The 23,110-nt window shown below is 42.8% G+C and overlaps 5 protein-coding genes across 7 annotated transcripts in view; 2 read left to right on the top strand and 3 right to left on the bottom strand.

Annotated features, from left to right (window-relative positions):
* The first annotated feature begins 100 nt into the window (after positions 1-100).
* Positions 101-2,304, top strand: LOC143896977 (trafficking protein particle complex subunit 13). Its single transcript, XM_077405209.1, has 10 exons — positions 101-270; positions 452-620; positions 709-793; positions 900-1,027; positions 1,118-1,235; positions 1,326-1,422; positions 1,489-1,715; positions 1,778-1,878; positions 1,954-2,101; positions 2,168-2,304. The coding sequence occupies exons 1-10, from the start codon at positions 228-230 to the stop codon at positions 2,285-2,287; spliced, it is 1,236 nt and encodes a 411-aa protein (XP_077261335.1). The 5' UTR covers positions 101-227; the 3' UTR covers positions 2,288-2,304.
* Positions 2,289-4,780, bottom strand: LOC143896980 (GPN-loop GTPase 2). Of its 2 annotated transcripts, none has more exons than XM_077405222.1 (7): positions 4,106-4,780; positions 3,922-4,029; positions 3,492-3,791; positions 3,215-3,420; positions 3,022-3,136; positions 2,732-2,876; positions 2,289-2,647 (listed from the first exon to the last, which is right to left on the bottom strand). In XM_077405222.1, exons 3-7 carry the CDS (start codon positions 3,610-3,612, stop codon positions 2,410-2,412), a joined length of 825 nt encoding a protein of 274 aa, XP_077261348.1. In that variant the 5' UTR covers positions 3,613-3,791; positions 3,922-4,029; positions 4,106-4,780; the 3' UTR covers positions 2,289-2,409. The 2 variants fall into 2 exon arrangements, with proteins under 2 accessions (XP_077261348.1, XP_077261347.1); XM_077405221.1 differs by having other exon boundaries at positions 2,732-2,927; positions 4,106-4,767.
* Positions 3,629-4,173, bottom strand: LOC143896913 (proteasome assembly chaperone 3-like). Its single transcript, XM_077405078.1, has 3 exons — positions 4,106-4,173; positions 3,922-4,029; positions 3,629-3,791 (listed from the first exon to the last, which is right to left on the bottom strand). Exons 1-3 carry the CDS (start codon positions 4,171-4,173, stop codon positions 3,629-3,631), a joined length of 339 nt encoding a protein of 112 aa, XP_077261204.1.
* Positions 4,781-5,639: 859 nt separating the features above from the next.
* Positions 5,640-21,784, bottom strand: LOC143896976 (polycomb group protein Pc). Of its 2 annotated transcripts, XM_077405207.1 has the most exons (6): positions 21,431-21,784; positions 19,245-19,403; positions 12,743-12,786; positions 12,531-12,660; positions 10,404-10,817; positions 5,640-10,060 (listed from the first exon to the last, which is right to left on the bottom strand). In XM_077405207.1, exons 2-6 carry the CDS (start codon positions 19,302-19,304, stop codon positions 9,425-9,427), a joined length of 1,284 nt encoding a protein of 427 aa, XP_077261333.1. In that variant the 5' UTR covers positions 19,305-19,403; positions 21,431-21,784; the 3' UTR covers positions 5,640-9,424. The 2 variants fall into 2 exon arrangements, with proteins under 2 accessions (XP_077261333.1, XP_077261332.1); XM_077405206.1 differs by lacking the exons at positions 19,245-19,403; positions 21,431-21,784 and adding an exon at positions 15,670-15,876.
* The window catches only part of LOC143896978 (ras-related protein Rab-37), a 175,039-nt gene continuing 172,803 nt past the window's right edge, over positions 20,875-23,110 (top strand). Inside the window, exon 1 of the mRNA XM_077405215.1 lies at positions 20,875-21,097. The gene's annotated coding sequence lies outside the window, so the exon portion shown is untranslated. The remainder of the gene's footprint in view (positions 21,098-23,110) is intronic.

The raw sequence follows: 23,110 nt of genomic DNA, 5'->3' as shown, positions 1-23,110 counted from the left end.
TCGATTAGTTCGCGATTTATCGATAAGTTTGTTCTTTGTATCCGAACCTTTTGTACGTTTGAAGTGCAGAAAGTACACTATATAGTGCAGCTACAAAAACATTTGACATGAGATAATGAGGTTAGGGTTCTAAAGTGACGTTTATCTGACAGCGATACACAAATAATTTTTAGATAATTCAACAGCATTCGTTTAATGTTTCTTTCGTGATTTATTCGGACAAAAAGATGGAAGTCAAGACGAAGAGTGAACACTTGCTGGCCTTAAAAGGTAATACATCACGAAAGAGCAAGAATATTGCTCTTATATTGCTTGTTAATTATTGCTTTTAGAATTAGAAACTATTAACTAAGTAATTACTTCAATGCACGACAATCTTCTGACTGGAATAATGACGTGGAAGAGTAATTATATCCGTTACTAAAATTCCAAATAAATTTGTTTTCTACAGTAATGAGATTGACACATCCAATCCTGGCGAGCCCTATGGTTGTCACGTGCGATTCTACAGACTTGCCAGGCAATACGTTAAACAACGAACTTAAGAACGATTGCACGGCATTGCAAGGCATGGAGGCACTCGCCATAGGGCAGTTTATGGTACTGCCTCAAAGTTTTGGGTATGCCTCTTGCCCAGAAATTTTTCTTTACGCTTAATCTCGACAAGCCATGAGTGCACAAGATTGAAAGTGATGTTTATTATTTCAGAAATATATATTTAGGAGAGATATTCTCTAGTTACCTGTGTGTTCATAATGGCAGCAATCAAGTAGTAAAAAATGTTAATGTGAAAGTAAGTTTGAATTATATATGTTAAGGTTTTTCTCTTTAGATGACCCTATTTGACATCCTATTTTATTTTCGTGTTTTCTAACATTGGGCGTTTATGCATTTTGTAGGCAGACTTACAAACGAGTACACAAGTAATTCCACTCTCCGCCAATAATCTGGAAGGGAAAGAATTAGCACCCGACAGTACGGTGGATGAAGTTATTCACCATGAGGTTAAGGAAATAGGTACTCATATGTAAGGATGTTTATAAGTTCCTACATAAGTGTAAAACAAAAATTCACTTTTGCCTTCAAATGGAAAATATATCACTTTTTGTTTCTCCAGATTGGTTTGTGAAGTGTCTTATACAAATCAGATTGGACCCCCGCTATCATTTAGAAAGTATTTCAAGTTCCAGGTGGTTAAACCACTAGATGTGAAGACCAAGTTTTATAACGCAGAAGTAATATTTAGATATCTATTGTATTAACGATACTTTATACGATTGTTATTGTAGTCTGATAATGTGTTTTCATGATAATATTTCTTGAAGTCAGATGAGGTATATCTCGAAGCACAAATACAGAATCTAACATCTGGGCCAATTTGCTTAGAAAAAGTAGCTCTCGAGTCGTCCCACTTATTTAGTGGTAAGTTTTTACTAATTATGACAATGTTGAGTTGGAATCTTAAATTCAAAACGCGTCATTTTTCAGTAACTACGTTGAATACAAACGACAAAGGGGAATCTATCTACGGAAGTGTAAATCAGTTAGATACAGGCTGTAGTAGACAATATCTGTATTGTTTAAAACCACAGTCAAGCTTATTGAAAGATTCGAAAATGATGCAAAATGCTACAAATATTGGCAAACTGGACATCGTGTGGAGAAGCAATTTGGGAGAAAGAGGAAGATTGCAAACGAGTCAATTGCAGAGAATGGTATGTTACGTTATTCCTCAACGAATATGATTATGTATAAAATTGTTTCAATGTTGTCTCAGGCACCTGAATATGGAGATCTAAGGGTTATCATAAAGAATATTCCTTTAAAAGCTCATCTTGAAGAACCAGTTAATTGTACATGCCATATAATAAATACATCGTAAGTACGATTACATCAAAAGAATATATAGAATTATTGTGAATATAATAACAATTTTTTCACCCTCTTCTATAGAGAAAGAAGTATGGAATTGTTATTGAGTTTGGAGTCGAATAATTCCGTAGCTTGGTGCGGGATGTCTGACACAACGATTGGCACTCTGAAACCCGGCGCTTCCATGGACATACCTCTCTGTTTCATTACTTTAGATACAGGCATTATCGTAAGTGATTTACGGGAATTACGAAGATTACGGGGATGCACTGTACTAAGTATCGTTTCTTTACAGACTATTTCCGGTTTAAAACTTACGGACACATTTTTAAAACGAGTCTACGACTACGACGACTTGGCACAAATTTTCGTCAATCAGATTGAAAAATATGCATATAATAAAGATACTTTGTAAATAATAAGAGTACTCAACTACACGGCATTTATTATTTATAAACATAATAAAAATTACATCAAGATATTCTTACATAAATACGTGTATGGATGTATGTCAGAGTTACTCCAAAGTGAGATCGTTCATAAATATTCATTGAACGTTGACATTTTTTCAGCTTCGCTGACTGCCCCTACCGCACATGCGAGTAACGTTTGAACGTCTCGCGGTTCATTACCACCGAAAACATATCCATTGGCTTTATCCACCGCGTTCTTTACTTGTAGCAACATGGCTTTGTTGTTAACGTCCAATGGTATAAAACTGACAAGACTGTAGTTCTCGATTATTGATACCAGTGCAGCATTAAGTTTTTTGTATCTATAAAACATTAGACCTGTTTAAAAACTTTCTGCGTATTTCGGTTTTTAATGAAATATCTTTATTTAATTACGTTTAGCTTACTTTGCAGTAAAGGGATCTTCATCCAATCGTTCCAAGAGATACTTTAAATCTAGTACTTCAGTGTAGTAATCTATATTGAATGCTAGGTGATCGCCGAACTTTTTCATCTCGTCAAACTTCGTCATGATATTTACATGAGGTAAACCTATTTGTAACATCACCGTTGTGCAAAGAGTTAGAGAGGACAAGTATTTTCCTATAAATTATAATGATTATATTGAGCAATGAAACGCTAATAATTTCATATAGTCGGTCATTTAACTAATTCGATCAAGTGCATTAATGCCTACCAGGATCGCTACAATGATGCGAATCCACGAGATGCACGCTGCATAATCTCACTAAATTCTGATTCAATTCCTCGGCTATCTGGCTCACGGATTTATGATGCGTATATAATTCAACCTAATCACATTAAACGCTATTTGGCATTATCGGACATAAGATAGAAAAGAATAATTTTGAAATAGGAGAGCAACCTACTTGACCAGGACAATCAAAAATAAGGTAGTGATCCTTTAAATTCAAGATTTTTGTGATAAGCCATTTGACGTTGATTGCCAAGAATTCCATGCAGTAAATTAAAGCTCCATTTGGTCCAAGTTCACAGTGCGTCATGGCCTCTTCGTGTTTAATTAATTCAGATATATCTGCCGCTGGAGTGTACTCCATATTTTCGTTTGCCGGATCTAAAAATGCAACGATTGCGTGCTTTAGATTTAGTCAGGAAGGAAGCAATTAAAATATAACATTTACACACCAATATTAATAACAGCCACTTTTCTCCCAATAGACTCCAAGAATTTGGACATTGCATTGCAATACGTTGTTTTCCCACTGCCGGGTGGGCCGATAACAAGTTGACCAAAGATTAAGCTCATGGCGATTCAATGATTACTATAATTTTATCTGATTTACAGCAGCGACGATGGATTTCAAGGTCTCCAGATTATAATCTTTTAGTGCTATTGACAGTAGCAACGGTTTCTCAATGTTTATTTGTTGCGCTATGTATCTAGCGGCTACATGAACGTCATTGTTGTCGCTGCCAAAAACTGTCCTAATTTTAAGGGAATATTAATTTAGATAGATATAATGCATTAAGCAACGCGGTGAACTATTTTACTTACATTATGATAATATATTAATCGCTACATTGTTGTTAAACTTATAATAACGTTCTTACTTACTTTATCGAGAATACATCGCTGTTGTAACCGTTCGCAGCGGATTCGCGATTTATCGTCAATAACGTCCCGAGCTTTTTAAAGTGCGTCACAATCAGCAGTGTGCGATTGCTGTAAAAATAAAAACGTGATAAATAAATATAACCGTGTCCCAACAAGAAGACGCGTACAGATCATTGTCCAATACCTGTAGGATTTTAAAACGATATCAGTGTGATGGCCATTTGTAACGATACCGCAAGCACGTTCACTCATATTTCGTTAGCACTAAATTCCGAGGTCTTGCGAAGAGCTATCATAACCTATCTACTCCAGATCCAGACTGTGACTCCAGCTTCCTGATGACATGACCAATCAATCACAATCAATCTTCTTCTTCTTCTTCTTCTTTAATTTCGTTGGCTCCTGCCTCTAACCGAGGACAATACGGCCAGCTTTTTCCCCTGTTTGATTACTAAGTCTGGTATAATGTTGAGTGGCGAGGTCTAATTGGCAATTGCTATGCAGACAGTATCAGTCGCGGTACTTCAAAAAAGGTTTTTCGTTCGGGTGGAACACGTCCGAACACGTTTGATCGTGTCGTCCGTGTCTTCACGCGAAACGCGAAACACGTCCGAACTGATCGGCGTACGTTGGGCGAATAATCACAATCAATTACAAAAAATGCATGTGCATTGTGCACACGTTACCGCGGAAAGCGCCCTCGAGTGGACAAACTATACCGCACGTGTCCACGTGTGTGTAAAGCTTGATCCACACCGATTTATTCGATGCAGTCGCAATGAAGCGGCTAACTTTAACAAAAACGCCGGCGTTTGTTAGGCGATTAAAAAAAAAAAAAAAAAATGACAGCGCTCTTTATACGAAAAAAAAAACCGCCCGAGCTCTTAGCAGTTTTAAAGAATCCGCACGGGGTATCAATTAAATCGCACATGCTTTTAAAAAAATTACACGCGGCTTCAACAAACCCGCCGCGGTATAAAAAATCCGGACGCGGTTTCAAGAGAAAAACACACGCGGTTTTGAAAAGATTTCTTCAAAATCGCGCGCGATATTAAAGGAAACGCACGCGAACTTCAGTAATTTTTTTTAAACGTGTAAAAAACTGGCTATAGTTAATACTTTCTTTTTTTAAATAATTCTGTGTTTTAAATTCTTTTGTTATTAATAACTAACTATATTTATTTCATATTGCTTAAGATGATTATAATTCCATCGATATATATCAATTATACTATGAGCGTTCCTGAAATGAAGGATAAAGCACCCACGCTTTACTTACACGTGTCTGGTGGCTCGATGATGTTATGATACGAATGTCGAAAGGGAGATGGTAGGCGTCGACAACGAAATCGGCTCGAAATGTTCAACCAAGTCCCAGCTCTGTTGTAAAGTACTTTTTATTCACTAGTTAATTAAAAAGTATATGTAGAAGAAATAAATGGAAACTGTCGTCTCACTTCTCGTCTTGATCACATCATCGTTTTGTTTGCTCAAGTTCGTAAAACTCACGGGTCGAAAAGACGAATTGTACGCAACTATTGTACGAATTGTGTATAATTATTATGTACAAGGCAACATACGAGTTATGCGTAACTTATTGTATTATATTATACTTACTTATTATATGGATACAAGGCAAATGTATGACACTACGGCACGCGCGAGTGCCACAGAGATTCGCGAGGAAGAAATAATCTAGGATCTAGAAACAGCCTGACTTCAAGTAGAGATTTTATTGAAATATAAGGAATCTGTACCAGACAGAACTAAAATTACCGTTGAATTTGGTGCTACCGGGGTTCACGTATCGTATATGCCTGCGTAGTCACTGCGTTATCGTTTCGTGCCCTTCTTTTCTCTCCCTTTTTCTTCTCTTTTCCTCCTTTATCGTATAAGTAGTCTGAATATATTTATAAGTACAGAAACAATATCGAAGGTACGCGCACAGTCTATCTCGAAGTTCTAAAGCTAAGAAAAGGATTCCTCTCTCTCTATATGTATAGACTTGGTTGCAATTTTACGTTTACAACTAAAGGGGTAGGGGGGAGGGGCTTCCGCTTCTCTTTCTCTATGTACAACTGATAATTCAAAGATTTATATAAGCCATCCGTCTCACGCGTTCCGCCCGCTACGGCGAAACGTACAAGTTTCATCCAGTTATGTACAATTTTTTTTTACAGGAAAACGCTTTCCATATATATATATACAGTGGTTTAAATTACACAACAATTGAAATGTATACCTCAATCTTCTGCATTGATAACCGCAACGAATGTGTCAATCTAATTTTACGCAAGTGGCCCCGTTTAAAAAAAAAAAGAAACAAACATGCAAACACACAGATCTATTTCTTTTGTCGTCCAAGAAGAAGTCGTCGGAATTTCCGTTTTTGATAAATTACTCTAAAACCTCGCCGGATCCCAACGGTACGGTCGTTGGGATACAGTATAATCTGATGCGATAGCGTGCTAAACGCAGGACATAACGTTGTACCGATCACGCTGCGCTCTCAAACGAGACACACCGCGCATGTACAGTCTAATTACAGCTACATTAAGGATGTACAAATCTAAAAATCTTCGTATTAGTTACAATAAATAAGCAACGTATATATTTAAATTTAACATATTATATATATGCATATTAAATATATATTAAATCCTACGCATTTAATATATATTTAACCTGAGAAACTTTTTTTATTTAATATAACGCTGTCCACACACACACACACACACACACGCACACACGCACACGCACACGCACACGCACACGCACGCACACGCACACGCACACGCACACACACACACACACACAACAGGAGTCCTACCCCGCGCTGTCGTATGCCGCTCCAACAAGCAACCGCTACGCGCTTCAACGATGCTGTAAGGTAAAGGTACATATTTTTTTAAAGGTATCCAGACACAGATACGTGTCCAGGTATTGGTACATTTCCTATGCTTAAGTGTCCAGGTATTGGTACCTTTACCTCACGTGCCCAATACACGCGTCAAGAAACTGAACCAAGGATTGACACCGGTATAATTTCGCCCAATTTCCGTTGGTATAAATACGCGAGAAAGGAGTATATGGCCGGTACTCAAAGTTCTTATTTCAAGATCGTCTTAAGTAATGTTTTTAGATGTTATACGATCATTTTATTGGCTGGATGGAGACTCAAACTTAAGACGTTTTTAAATATAATATCTGACTATAAATACACTGGCCCATTACTACGTTTACGCGAGCGTTACTTCTGTAGTAACTTACGATAATTCCTTCGCGTAAACGGGATTTTGTAGTAACTTACGATAATTTACTCCGCGTAAACGAGTGATATATCGTGAAGTTACTACAGAAGTAACGCTCGCGTAAACGTAGTACATGTGAAACATTTCATTCGTTCGCAAATAAACGCAAGTGTTCATTTTGCTAGACGCGAAACCAGCGAAAGTATATAGATGATTGATCTTTACTAGGCGCACAGAACATCTTCCGGATATGATTCCTGTCATATCGGTAGCCGATGAAAATTACTAGCTTAATTATTGTATGTGTGTACCTGTATTCTTACAATCTCTTTTTGTCTTCAAACATATTCCTTCATCTGTTTCGAATTTAACTCGGTAATCAGGATTCTTTATTCTTTCTTACGTGGCTTCTATCACACTACAGTGCATGGGATTTGCTCCGTATAGAATCAAATAAACGAGCTCAATTAGAGAATTTAACAATTGAAGAAAAAATCAATTTTTAATAAGAAAAATAATTTAAAAAAAAATAAAAAATATAAGAAAGGATAGGAGGATATGGTACACTGTATAGTACGTTTTTTCAAAATGTATCAAAATACGTTGTTTCTTGAATTCGAGAAAGAAAGCAATATCAATCTGCTGAGACACAACGTCAATCATGGCGCAAACCATCCGTAAATCACAGTTTCTTTCTAATTATTTTTCTTACTAAAGTTTTATAGATTTATTCTCACAAATCAGTGAATAGAATCTTCTCATTTATATCATCACGAAACAGTCTTAAGCTCTGCTGCGTGATAGGAGCGTTTACCACGGGAAAGAATGGGTGCACTGTAGACGAAGTAGTGATAATGAGAAAGATTAGCCGATGTCAATCTTGGATTGACAATATAGATTAAACTATATCATCCATGACTATGAAAGCGCGCGTGCAAAATGCACCATGCAGCATCGCTAAAACGAGGTAACAGAATTCTGAGTAGCGTGTAAGCTTGGAATATAATCAGATTTGGATTGTTGTACTGATTTCAACGTTCGAGACGCGCCTTTATGATCAAAGGAGGCGTCCATTTGGTGATGCTTGATCGGAATCCACAAATAAAATAGATTCACTAAGAGATATGCAATGATCTTGCGGGACTGTCAATCGATATATACGAGACGTCCTACACTAAATAAAAAATACTTAATTATACACGAAAAATAACACAAAATTAAACAAAGCACTCGATCATACGGAATTGCATCTGTCGTCAAACGGATACTGCACGGATACTGAACTGAAACCGGGAAAACGCAACATCACTGATAGTGAAATACTGTGCGCAATTGTGCCTTTCTGTGAATAACATGATATCTTGTAATCGTCCGCGAAATTCTTGAATCATACACTTTCTTACGTACATTCAAAATCTAATTTACACATTTTTCTTTCGCGATACTCTATTTCCCAGTACATAGCAAAAATTCATTGATGAATGGATACAACATTGTATTGAAAACTATTTTCTTTTTTTCCTTCAAAATAACTCGGAACGTCTCCCACCCCCCAATCGCTTCCGCGAAGCAGTTTCAATATTCTAAAAACGAATTAGAAAAATACTTCTTTTTTCCTAGGTATATCTCGTATAATAATATATATCCCGTAGTGTAAAAACGAAAGCTAAGATTTTACTTTATAGCATTCTCTTAGCGTTCTAAGACAAGCAAATGATAAAATCAACTAGAAGATACATCCTCTAATGTTTTCCAGATCTTCAGCGTGTGGTTAAAATCTACCAAGCATTTTAAAATATGTCGTGATAGCAGGTATGATGTATATTCGGTAATGAACTTGTCATACCGACGTCGTCTAGTCTTTACAATCAATTTACACAAAATCGCACGTCTGGACACACCGATTAATTTTCAGTTTGGAAAAAAGATTCGCGAATTTTCATATCGAACTCTGATTGACCGCATTTGGTTTCAGCGTCTATCGATGTTCTTGAGACTCCAATCGGTGCCTCAAAATTGTACAGATCTTTGCGCGATGCCCGACTGCTTTCGTCATTTTCATAGCAACATTGAGTGACGTCGTCACTCAATTTACTCATTGCTAGAAAACTTCCTTGATATCATGATTACATCCTCGTCTTAACATCCGAAGACCGAAAATAATTTATATTTACACATTGTAATTCAATACAACTTAGAGCGGATATTCCCGATGCAGGACCGTCAAAAATGATGGTTATCATTCTTGAAGCTCAAAGAGTTTCTTTAGGATCCCTCTCTCGAAAGAAACCCTTTTCAGTCTTGCATTCCCTGATGGTAACGGTCTTCAGATTAACGGTAACGTCTGTGATAAACACTTGATCAGCCACGGGATTTCTCGCGTGCCAATAATCCGTGCCGGGATTTGTGAGTGGAACGTAGATCTCTGACTTCGGAATCTCGGTTTGCTTGACGTTTGAACTAGTATTATTATTGTTGTTGTTGTTATTGTTATTGTTATTATTGTTATTGTTAGGGCTGTGGTGTCCATTCACGACAGTGGGTAACCTATTGTTATTAGTGTAAGAGTCCGTGGGGCTGGGTGATTTGTGACCGTTGGCTTTGTCCGCAGCAACCGCGTTCGCTTTGTCCTGCTTTTGCTCCGATAACTGCCTCTTCTTCGTTGCAACTTGCTCCAAAGGTGTATCTATTTGAGGAGACAGCGGTGCTGGCGGTGCGCGTGGAAGAGAGGGTGGCGGACCATGAGGTACATCAGCTTCAGGACGCTTTTTGTCTTGTACTGCCGGTGCCGGCGTCGTCGGCACTGCCGGCAGAGGTTCCTCCGGTGTTGACTTCACATTGTTGGAGGATGACGGCCTTCTCTGATTTTGACCATTGGCTTTGTGACTCTGTAACGTAAAAATATGTTGCTTCTGTATCAACATTTTTAATTATTTCTTTCGTGAGCGTTATGTGTGTCTGTCAATGATATTTTTATTCTTTTATCTAAATGGGTCCTTTTACCTAATCTAAATGGATTACAATTTATGTATGCAAGTTACGTGAGTTTTGTATGTATCAGACATTTGATTTTTTGATGCAACATTAGCTACAATTTAACAGTCTCATTCATATATTTTTAATTTTTTATAGCATGTAGAAAATTAAAACATCCCGTAATGTCATAATTTAATTTTAGCATGGCATTCAACGCGGCGACAATAATTTATCGCACAAATTGTCGAAACTTACGTGATAAGAAGGATTTGTGGGGTTGTTTTTTAAAGGCAATAACCGAGGAACTTTGCTCGGAGGTGGACTACCACTGCCACTACTAGGACTGCTCGTGGTAATCGTCACGCCGATTTTGCCGGATTGAGCACTAAGGACCTCCGCCTTCCTTTTCATACGTTCTTTTCTAGGCAATAGGGGAGTATCCATACTGCTGTTGGAGCTGTCAGAATCGACGCTGTATGCCGATGCCAACTCTGGCGGCGTTGGAGACTCATGGCTGTCTAAGGAACTTGGGAGCGTGTCCTCGTCGGGGGCTACTGGATTTAAACGAGACGCCGAAGTGCTGCCCGTCGTCGATTCATCCTGACTGTCTTCGCCCACCCTTTCGTCTCCGCCGGGCTCCTCGTCGACAACAAGATTAGACAGTTGTTCCTGAAAATGAGGATTGTCGTCAATTAAGTTATGCGCAAGAAAACACGTCTCTAATCCAACTTTATGATCCTATTAACCCTCGAGTTTAAGTTACGAATGTTTTACAAAATGAAGAAAGATTTTAGGAGCAGCTATATTCAGCAAAGAACACCATAAAGTTCGCTGAGATACTAAGCTATTAAAGTGATTCAGTGTAATGCGGAAGTGATAAATGATCTCTTCAGTTAACTCCGTAATCCACAAATTTGCCACCACATGGTAGCAGTGTATACTGTATACAGGGTGTATAAAAAAGTAAGGTCAACCAATTAGGAGTTGAAAAAAGAGTTTAAGTAGAATACATAATGATAATGTATATAAACTTTTATATTCTCTAGGGTTTAGTAAATACAGATTTATACATACGGTGTATGTTAGGTTTTATATCTAATATCTGCAAAATAAGCATATCTTTTATCATGTCTGTTCCATCCTTCGAAGTAAGGCTTCAAACTATTCGCCTATTAAGAGTGCGTTCCACTTGACGCTCACAACGCTCATGAGCATCATTCGTCCTTGTTTAACATTTGACAAACAACAAGGATGAAATAATTCTGAGAGCGTTGCGAGCGTCAATTGGGACTCACCCTAGAATGTCTTCGTCGCGGAAATCGCATCTGATATTCCCACTCAGCCGCAGCAGCATTGCATTGCCATGCTAATTTAGCTAAATTAATTTAGCAATGAGAAATAGCAATATAAATTATCTTTATGGGCTTTGTGATGGCAATGCTGCTGTAATCGAGAAGGAATATCAGATGCGATATTTCCGCGATGAAGACATCTAGGCGAGTGTTTGAAGCCTTACATCGAAGGATGGAAAACATGATAAGAGATAATGCTTATTTTGCATATGTAAAACCTAACATATCGTATGTACCTATAAAACTCTGTACTTACTGAGTCATAGCGGATACACAATAGAATATTCTACTCAAACTTCTCTTTCACCTCCTAATTGGCTGACTTTATCTTTCCATACACCCTGTATATAAGTATACATATATGTATGTATAATAAAAATTTTAAGCTTAAGGTGATCCTAAAGCCGTGATTCTAGCCGGTTTTTTTCGGTTTTTTTTCTTAGCACTAATCTTTTAATTGGTTTTATAGAAATGCAAAATTCTTGTCTAGAATTAAAGTACGCATCAAAATCTAGGTCATGGTGGTCGAATTTATACGTGGTGGTCGTCACGTATAACCAAACATATTAATTTTTTTTTTCGTTTTCGATATAAATTCGACCATCATGACCTAGATTTTGATGCGTACTTTAATTCTAGACAAGAATTTTGCATTTCTATAAAGCCAATTAAAAGATTAGTGCTAAGAAAAAAACCGAAAAAAACCGGCTAGGATCACGGCTTTAGGATCACCTTAAATACCTAAAAATAAAATACATTCTGTGCATTGGAGAGAACTTGCGACAAATAAATGACTGTCTTCATTAGAAAAATATACATACTCGATGATAATTTTTTTGCAGTTTGCATCTAACAAATGTATTTGTTAGAAATAATTAATGCATAATCGAATGCGGACGAATAAAGTAACTTACGTAAAAAACCGTTGCAAACTATACGTATAAATAAAAATGTTAATAAAATTTATCCCGCAATTTATTCAGAATAGTAAAATATTTATACGAAACAAATGTATAGTTTTTTTTCTTACACTGTATCTAGTATCCCTTCGCCTCGGCCTTCTGGTGGGCACTACTACTTCCGCGTTCTTTTGATTCTCCTCGTACAATTCGATTAATCTGACATCCAAAATATTTTCTTCCGGCTCCCATGTGTTATATCTGAAACGCAAGAGAAATTGCACATTCCAATCACGATCGTCGTTCCTTCCGTCTAACGACAAATCTCCGATTTTGTACTCACTTTTTGCTCCATCCTTTCCATTTGACAAAGTACTCGATCTTGCCCTAAAAACAAAGAAAGAACGATTAAATTCTACGATCGTCGACCATGGTTGTCAAATCGTACAACGTGAACACGTGCGTTTTAATGAACGACCGAGAGATCAAACTGCGGACCGCTACGCGGCAACAAAAATTCACGAATATATTCAAGCCGAAATATGAGAGCACGAAGAGAAATTATTGAATCATTTAATACAATCGCAAATACGATAAGCGTCACCGCGTCGAGCGACACGTGAGGAAGCGGGCGCGAGTTGTCGTTTCATTATTCTCACAATTATCGCGGCGTCACCACCGTGGATATCTGTCTGTGCGCGAGAATTTGCAATCAAACTGCTATGTTGCGAAAAACGCGAGAAAGAGAGAAAACATGATGGGTATCCGTGTAAAATATTAACGTCGTATAAAATAGCGACAATTGAAGGGGAAAAAAGAATAAAACGGGAACGAGAAAAATTCCTGAGCGGAGGACGCATTACATTTTTCTGACCCACGTATATTTAATGTCTGTAAACATCGCAAACATCGCGGCGTGTTTCGCGATGCGACGTTCGATCCCTGCGGCATCGCTCCACGCGCAACCGCCACTGACGCATGTAATCGCGCATTAATCAGTTTCACATTTGCTCGTAATTAGATCTACCATTATCCCGTACCAGCTACGCATCAACGTCAGAATTACGTCGTTGCGTCCACGTGTTGCGCGCCGTGCGTACGCCGGACGGATCGTAACGTCGATAAGATCGGCCATTCTGTATAGGAACCGACTCGCTTATCGGCACGCGTAATTATGGCCATCACGGCGGGATAATTAATTCGACGCGGGAGACGCGCCGTTACGATCGATCCTTCATACATGTTTTGTCAATCGTCGGTCAGATCGAACCGGGTGATCGGTGAAAGCTCGTTTTCGCCGTCATTCAATGAGTTGAAGTCAGGGAGAGATAAACGCGCGAGATTAAATATTTGTATTCAGAGATCGACGGATCTCTTGACGGCGCGGGTAAAAGAACGAAAAGAACAAACTGCATGACAGCTGATCGTTAAGAAGGAAAAAGTGATGAGAAAAACTGAGTTAACCCTTAGCTGGCACTGTGGGGTGTTAAACGCCCCAGCCTAGTTCAGCTCCAATTTAAGCCTCCCTATAATACGAAAATGGTACTAAAAAATGGAAGAGTTAAAATATAAGAGCTGATAATTTTTGAGTGAAAACATTCATCTTTTCGTTTTCTTTTACGTTCTTCAATTTTTTTCATACTTATAATATTACATTTTATCAAAATAACCTATGACATTTGTTAACAACATTCAAAGACTATCTTGGAATTTTTTTGAAGTAAAAAAAAATCAATAGCTTCCTCGCAGCAAGCATTTTAGTGGTGGGGTCTGAAACGGCCCCAGAGTGCCAGCTATGTGATTCTGGTGAAGTGTGCCAGCTAAGAGTTAAGTCAGTGTAATGACTTCAGTAAGTTTCAAGCAACAAATGTATGGAATTTAGCTTTACGTAATAAATGAAGTAAACGTATGTATGTACATACGGAGTCATAAATGCCTAAATACATGAATTTGCTCGCGTATCGGGCGCATATTCGAGATGCATGCTTCCTGTTTAAATGACTATTGGATTGTTCGAGAAACCGCAACGCTGTTTCAAAACAGCTAGAGATGATATTTCGCGGTTCGACGTATCAATATTTGATGAATAGCAATAATAATTAATTATATAACAGTAATAATGGTTTCTCGGATAATTAACAGCCGTGATACGTGAACATTTAAATAGAAATTTCACGCTTTGAATATGCTCCGAAATGCACGCAAATTCACGTATTAAATCACGAATGTTGATCAGGGAAAGGAATGAAAGAAATCGCATTAATTCAATATACGATAATTTCAATATTAATGTTAATTTTTTCTTTATTCATAGTTTTAGACTAAATTCAGTTTTTTTCTTCTATTAATATATTTGTTAAATTCTTAGATTAAATATCACGTTTCACTAAATCTTGCAAATTGAAAAATAGGAAATCTTAAAATTTTCTTATTTAAAAAAATTAGAAAAAAATGTTAAATTAATATATTTGTGCTTTAATATCTATTAATATTAAATATATATTGACAATCTTAATGATTGTCAATATAAGTCAATACAAGTTATAAAAATGTTGATTAAAAAATTCAGATTAAATGGTAGCCTTAATACTTCAAGCAATTTGTTCTTTAAAAAGTCAAGTTTTTCCTTATTTTTTATATTCATAACTATCTACGTAAGAAAAAATGTAAAATTTTCAAAAGATGATAATTATCTTGCTAGTAAAAACTGTCAAAAAACCGTTAATCGATCAGATGAAAAACATCTAAAAATATGCGCATATCCAAGTTAAAACATTTGGTTTAAAATTTTTTATCAGAAGCACCATCTTGAAAAATGCAGTTTTGAGAAAAAATTACTTATTAATTTCATCAATTTTCCAATCGCACAATAAATTCTATTACTCATTGTCCCATGAAAAAAATTTCCGAAATGTAAATTGTAAAAAAAACGTATCTTTTTCAAATTTTTACAGTGGAGTTTTTAATTAGAAATCCATCAGGACCAATCAGGACAGAGTTCGGCAAATCAGACTGAGATTAAAGTTATCTAAATAATCGAATTCTAATTTCGTAATCCAATTCGTAATCCTCTTCGTAATCTTCAGCATGTCTGGTACATACGACCTTATCGGTTGATGTCCTCGAATTTCTAAAATCGATTAAAATACGAGAAAAAAAGAGAGATCTCGCTCGAGCGGATAGAAAACGAATGTAAATTTTCGAAACCGTCTCGCGACGCGGAGAACGGTCGATAGCACGGCCGGCTCGATTGTACCACGGGCAACTCACCCAGTGGCGGTGGGCCAATGACAGAAACGGCACGCCGCTGTCCCATCGCGATGCACAGGCGTGACAGTTGGAAAACAATGACACGCGCGATACGTCCGCGTCGCAAAACGCGGCGCGAATGAGATCTGTGAAGTTGGCACGACATTCTACGAATTTCAAAAAAATTATAAAAGTTCTGGTAGCACTTTTCATAGTTCTACAGTTCCTGATAAAAATTAAAAAGAGTTCCGCATTCCTTATATTAAAAAATCGAAATTGAAATAATGTCGTGCTAACTTCGCGAATCTAGCACGACACTTTTCCTCTAAAGTACCAAAATGCGTTGAATATTGTAATATTTCACAAGAGTTCCCGATAGTTCTAATCAAATTCCACACATATATACAATTTTAGATCGATATTCCACCAATTAACATTTTTAAAAAATTATGATGTCCGCGCCCAGCGTGACGGTTAATGACAAGTGTCGTGCTGAAGATTTTCCGCGGTTTAACGATTATTTTTGACAGTTCTAAGAGTTCTGTGCCTTAGAATTAGTCGTAAAGAAAGTTCCGGTGATTAACAATTTTTTAAACAATTTTAACAGTTACGTTCAGCACGACCCTTAGTGAATATGTGTCGTGTTGATGATTTTCCGCAGTTCTGAATGGAGTTCTCGGTAGTTCTAGCGGAGTTCTATGATTTAGAATTATTTTTACAAACAGTTCCGACTGTTTACTATTTTTTAAACAATTTTAGCAGTTACGTCCAGCACGACGCTTAGTGAATATGTGTCGTGCTGATGATTTTCCGCAGTTCTGAAAGGAGTTATCGGTAATTCTAGCGGAGTTCTATGATTTATAATTATTTTTACAAACAGTTCCGACTGTTTACTATTTTTAAACCATTTTAGCATAGAACTCCGCTAGAACTACCGAGAACTCCCTTCAGAACTGCGGAAAATCATCAGCACGACACATATTCACTAAGCGTCGTGCTGAACGTAACTGTTAAAATTGTTTAAAAAATTGTTAATCACCGGAATTTTCTTTACGACTAATTCTAAGGCACAGAACTCTTTTAGAACTGTCAAAAATAATCGTTAAACCGCGGAAAATCTTCAGCACGACACTTGTCATTAACCGTCACGCTGGGCGCAAACATCATAGTTGTTTAAAAATGTTAATTGGTGGAATATCGATCTAAAATTGTATATATGTGTGGAATTTGATTAGAACTATCGGGAACTCTTGTGAAATATTATAATATTCAACGCATTTTGGTACTTTAGAGGAGAAGTGTCGTGCTAGATTCGCGAAGTTAGCACGACATTATTTCAATTTCGATTTTTTAATATAAGAAATGCGGAACTCTTTTTAATTTTTATCAGAAACTGTAGAACTATGAAAAGTGCTACCAGAACTTTTATAATTTTTTTGAAATTCGTAGAACGTCGTGCCAACTTCACAGATCCGCGCGAATGAAGCCCTAAGTACGAATGAAGCTGGCGGGGACGAACGTGATCGACGTGATCCCCTTCGCGGGACGCCGGTTACCCGATATTGTTACTTGTCGATAGCGTTAACAATCGGTGTCATCGACTCACGGGGAGAAAATACGCTTTATGACACGTTATACGCGCGGCTAGTCGTCTCGCGAGCGATCGGTTTGTTTGGTTTTCGAAACCGGACGGTGAAACGGCGACTTGATATGGCATACGAAGCAGACGACGCGGGATAATTTTCAATTGCATCGCGAAAGAAAGGAAATCTCGCAAATGCGACCCGAATAAAAAATCGTAAGATCTTTCCTCGATGGCTGGATTCGGGGAGCGCGCTATTAGCGCTATTTGCTTATTCTATCCTTGTTTTACACCTGATGAGCGATAAAGACAGAATAATGCAATAGCGCTAATAGCGCGCTCCCCGAATGCAACCCAAGTAGCCCGTCAGTTTCGGCGCGAAGTTAACGTCGTTTTCCAGCGATTTCAAATTATTTATCACAAATGAACCGAAGATCATATGTATCTCGTTCTCGTTTTAATCCAACCGGCGAGTCTAAAGCCCGTATCACATTATTGAGATTGTGAGACTGGATTGAAATTTAATCAATCAGAACAAAGAACATTAATTTCAAGTTTAATAAACTTTGTTCCGATTGATCAAATTTCATAGCCTGATGCGGGCATAATACGAATCAAAGAGTCTTTGTTGTTATTTGAGAGAATTTATGAAGATTCCACGAACGTAGCTTGCCGAGATTGCAATCGTGCGGCGATTTAAATGCCTGAAGAATCATGCGGAAGACTGGCGCGAAGCGCTATGTCGAGTCCACAGGACCGCAAAGGGTTAAGGCGATTTCGCAATTGTTCCACGACGTTATCGCGCGACTTAAATCACGACCCGGCAAGTTTATCGTCTTCGCGATTTCCGAGTGAGAGACAGGGAGACAGTTTACGCGACAGTCTCGCGAGGAATTTTTTACGAGGAGTTTTACATTCGCTCGCGGCGTGGAGTTGCGACGGCGCGCACATTTCATAGAAACGCGCCACCGGTCGCTACCAGCTGATCGCCATGTCGCGCACGGCGAGCCTTTCTCCTATCCGTCAGCGAGCCCACCGTCGTCGTCCGCCTCCGGAGACTCCCGTTAACCAGAAATTGTATAGTCCGTGTCAGAATGCGTGGTTGGGATAGCTCCTTTTACCAGCGATCTTTCGCTCAATCTGCTGGTTTAACCGAGGACAATAATATACAAGACGCGAGCAAACGTAATCGCGTATTCTCCAAGCCGAGCCGAGACCATCATATCATATTAACGTTTCAATGAAGCGCGCTAACGACGAATGGAAAAGTTCCTCCCTACACGATTGCGTGATTATTTGTATCGCCTTCAGCAGATGCGAGCAACCATTTATCAGACGCAACCTATTCGGAGGCGGTGCCTGTAACGTTTCTTCAATCGTGAGCTGCGCACGGTGGAGATGAATAAGAAAAAAAATATACATGATAATCGGAGCTGCTCCGAGATCTTATCGCGCGCGCTAGAAACGAGCCGCCTTTCGAGGAAAGTTCTCTATTCGCATTTTACTCCCTCTCACCGTTCTCGCATCAGCCTTCGTTTTACGTTCGAAATAACGGAGAACGTTTCGAAAGGGTCGCGCCGTTATTACTCTTCGCGTCAACGTCAACGGGGGTCGCGAGCGTAACGGGCGCGGAATCGCGGAATTTCGTTAACGGGAGCGAATCGATAATCTCGCCGATGGAAAAAAAAACCGTTGGTGGATCGGCGACGATCGATGCTCCGTGATGCGTGCTCTCGCGATTCGACGAGAGTACGCGACGCGAACGGCATTGTGTTACGGCAGGTAACAGGGGAGGGCCCAGTATATCTGTCGGCGCACACAACGTCCGATATCGCCGGAGCCGTGTGGAGCGTCGCGGAGGAAGCGGCAGCCGCGCGAAGCCGGCTGTCAGCGAAAGAGAGAAAGAGAGAGATAAGAGGTGCGAGGTAGGAGGAGGGAGAGATAGAGGGGCGGTAACGGCGCGCGGACGGATTCCGGCTGGTGGCGCCACTTGGCGGCCGCGCGCGATACTAACCCGCTTTTCCCTCTTTTTCGTGATCCGCTCCGCGGCGTAAACTCTGTCACCCAGCTCCATGGTTCTCTGCTTCGACGGAGGAGCGGTCCTTAATCCTGGACGTACTTAACCCGGACGATCCTCGTTCGGTCCCCGTTCGGCTCGTGGCTGCGTATCGCGCTAGGTATCCCGCGAAACACCATATGTATAAAAACCGGCACGACAAACAACACCGGCGGCACAGACGGATCGATCACAGACACGCGCGTATGTGTACGCACCGACACCAACGCAGACGCGAGCGCGCTCGCGGGTGTAAGTCGAGCGTCGAGCGCGATCACCGAGTGCACGTGCGCGTCGTACGTTGCGTCGCGCGAGAGGACGATCGTCCGCTCCGATCGATCGCGGCACCTCTGAGCGCTGCGTGCAGCCGGAGACGCGTGTGGGACACGTGCGCGATCACCACGTGGCGCGATCGTATCTTCGAGTTGACGATCGAGTCAGTTCGTTCGCGGCTCCGCGTCGCGCATCGTCGGACACGCGTCGTCAGTCACGACGGGTCGCCGTCGTCGCCCGATAGAGCCGTGCAACGTTGCTCGGCATCGCCCGGATCGCTACTCCTTTTTCCGGCGAAGCGATCGGTCGCGCGCGGCAAGTGCGTTTTTACAGAGAGAACGCTAGCGGCGTGACGGCGGAGAAACCGGGGAAGAAGGTGACGCGCGCGCGATGCGCGATGTTTTTTGAAAAGCCAGTAGCGGCGGTGACCACGGCGAGCGAGATCGGCGGGTTCGCGCGTCCCATCGGAAAAGAGGGAGCCGGACAGCGGCGCCCGGTGAGCGATTCCAGTTTCGCGCTACGCGAGCGTACGTAAGTATACGCGCGCATACACGAGACGCGACGACGCCGGTCCTCTATCGCACGGGTTGCCCGTGTCCCGTGTCGCGGTTCCTTATTCGACGACGGCGCTCGTTGTGCGCGGGCGCGCGCGACGCGTATCGGCGGTGGTGGGCTACACCGGCGTGGCGCGGCACGTTTTTCCTCCTCGTCGTCGTCGTCGTCGTCGGTTCGGCTTGCCTGTCGCTGCTGCCGCCCGTCGTCCGTCGCCCGTAGCCGCCCGGTCGCGTTCGTTCGGCCGAGATCGGCCGCTCGCGCTCTCGTCCCGTGTGACGTCAGCGGCTCCCCCTCGCGTCGTAAACACCAAACATGGCCGTCGTACGGATATACGCCGATCGAGTGCGTCCCAGGCTGAACGGGCAAATTGGCCGCAATACGGACTGCCGCGGGCCGCGGCTATGCGCAGGTAACGCGCAATGGCATTCGCGGGCCCCACGACGTACTCGCGTATGCTACGGCTCGCGTATGTCCGTGTACCGGAGCGATCGACTCGCGGCGTCTAACGCACTCCGCGGATCGAGGCCGACTAGAGACGAGGTCTGCCGAACACCCCTCGCAAGCCTAGTGGACTCGCCCGATCCGTTCGAGGTAAGGTGGGGAGAGGGGGTAGAGAGGCAGAGAAAGAGCACGGCAGGGGAAGGGAGAGGCTCTCAACGGTACGTGCGGCATGAGCGCGCGCGCGCAAGAGAGAGAGAGATAAAGAGAGAAGCCGAGGAGAGGGAGGGAGAAAGGGAGAGAACGAGAGCGCAATTGAGTTGACCGAGACAAGGGAGAGGAGGCAAGAGGGGCCGGGGGAGAGGAAGAGTAAGCGCAATGGAGGTAGGAAAGAGAGACGGCGCGACCAGGAACACCGTCCTCGGAACAAGAAAGCCGTCTGCCTGGCCTGCCCTGTTTGCCCGTCCGCTAGCCTGCTTGCCTGCCTGCCTGCCTGCCAGCCAGCGAGCCAGCCAACCAACCAGCCACCCCAAGTTCCCTTCTAGGTACGTGTATACGCGCGCGCGTTTGTGTGCGAGGGCAGAGCGCGACGTTGTCAAATCTGTTTCATCGATAGCACCGCACCGCAAATGTCACCGTGGCGCATCGCCGCAACCGATGCTCTCTCGCGAATACGCACGGCGGTGTGGCGGTGTGGCGCGGCGGCTATACGGCGGCAAACGCTAACAGCTCGACGATTTTCCACCTCCGGCGAACGAGTCGAAATCGATCGATCGACGACGCCGCGCGCTCTCTCTCCCTTTCCGTCGGACGCGCGCGCGTCCCTGTTCCTCTCCTCGGCGGCCTCGCCGCCGCGCACCGTACAGTACGCTACGTACGCGTATTCGCGCCTATTACATCCGGCAACGCCGCATCCTCCTGCGACGTTCTGTCACACACATACGCACACGTACACGTACACGTCCACCGTATACTCGACGCGCGCACACACCAGCGCGCACCACGGTTCGTAGTAAGGCGCCTGTGTATCGCGTATCCCTGCGGGCGGCTCGGAACACGCTCACGTTCGAAAACGAAGCGAAAACGAGCGCGCCGTTTCACCGAGTTTCCGTGAAAACACAAGAGCGATACGCGCGTAACGCACACCCGACACTTTTCTATCCTGTCCCGTGGAGAGAGCGATACGCGTGCTGCCTCAACGGATCCCGAAACGAGAGTGTCCTCTCCTGCCGCTCCTGCGCCGACGAACGCACAGGGAGAGCGCGCGCGAACGGGACGGAGAGTGCCCGTCGCCCGGGTGCGAGCGAGATACCACGGTCGGCGGGTAGGGCGGGAGGGATATGGGGAACCGTCTTCTCCGTCCTCGGCGTAAATAGCGGGATAAAAAATTCCCGGCGAGAGCGCCCGATTGGCGGAGCCTACGAGGCGCCACCGCGGTCCCGCGCCCCACTCGTTTCGCGCGTCCAATCGCCGCCTGGCACGGCCCAGTCCGGTTCCCCTCGACGTGGCTCGAAGGCGGGCATTACCGACGAACCCGTCGGCCACGTTCGGGCTCTCCCTTTCCCCTCCCCAATCTCCCCCGGACCGTCGCGTTTGAGTAAAGTCTCCGGTGTTTCTCTGGTTTCTCTCGACGAGAGAGTCTGCCCCCTCTCCACGCCGAGAAGAGAGACAGAGAGGCAGAAGTGGCGGAACCCCCTTCCCCTTGGCCCCTCTTGCACTTCCCCTGACGCAGGAAAAGCCGAATAGCGGCGCTCGGCTACCGTGCCGTCGAGGGCTCTCTGTCTTTTTCTCTCTCTGCCTCCTCGCTCGTCGCCGAACGACCGTGTAAAATCGTACGAGACGCGAAGCGTGTGTACCGGCCGCGAAGGGCGGGCACATAGACGAGGGACGCGGACGGGCGACGGGAGGGGACGTATATAGCCGCGCGCGTGTATATGGGCACATGAGGCGCGCACACACGTATGCACATGATATATATACGTGGGTTGCGTTGCTCCGCGCCGCGCCGCGCCGCCGTCGTCGTCGCCGCCGCCGCCGCCGCCGCCGCGCTCCCCCTCCTCGTATGCAGTCCCACGTCGGTGGCCGACCACCGTCGGTATTGAAATATCCTGGCCCTGGAGAGCCAAGTAGCCGTGCGGCGATGCCGCTTCTTTCCACGAGCATTACCACTTACCACGACCATTGCGCGCGCGATTCTCTTCTCCCGTACCTTCGCTCTATTCATTGTTTCTTCCTCTCGCTCTCCTTCACCCTCCCGCCGGCCATGCACCTCTTCCCTTTTCTCGTTCTCTTTGTGTTCATATCTTTCCCGGCTCCTGCGCCCGCCGACCTCGCACAGCCCTCTTTCTCCCCCAACCCTTCCCGTACTTCGCTTTCGCGTGTCATCTCTCCGTCGCTCCCGTTTCGCGCCGTTCGTTCGTGCTCGCGCGTACCCCCTTTCGCTCCCGCTCTCTTTCCCTCGTTACCCCTTGTCAGCCCTTCCGCCCGCTCCACCTACTCGGGCGCTCCCTCCGGTACGAGATTCGCCTCCCTTCGGAGCGCAATCAATCGCCGTGCAC

This window comes from Temnothorax americanus, unplaced genomic scaffold, assembly GCF_048541705.1.
Source record: "Temnothorax americanus isolate GAGA-0224 unplaced genomic scaffold, ASM4854170v1 Scaffold2, whole genome shotgun sequence".
In the NCBI taxonomy this organism is placed as follows: domain Eukaryota; kingdom Metazoa; phylum Arthropoda; class Insecta; order Hymenoptera; family Formicidae; genus Temnothorax; species Temnothorax americanus.
Note: the sequence above shows the minus strand (reverse complement) of the source record. Positions and strands in the feature narration are given on the sequence as shown.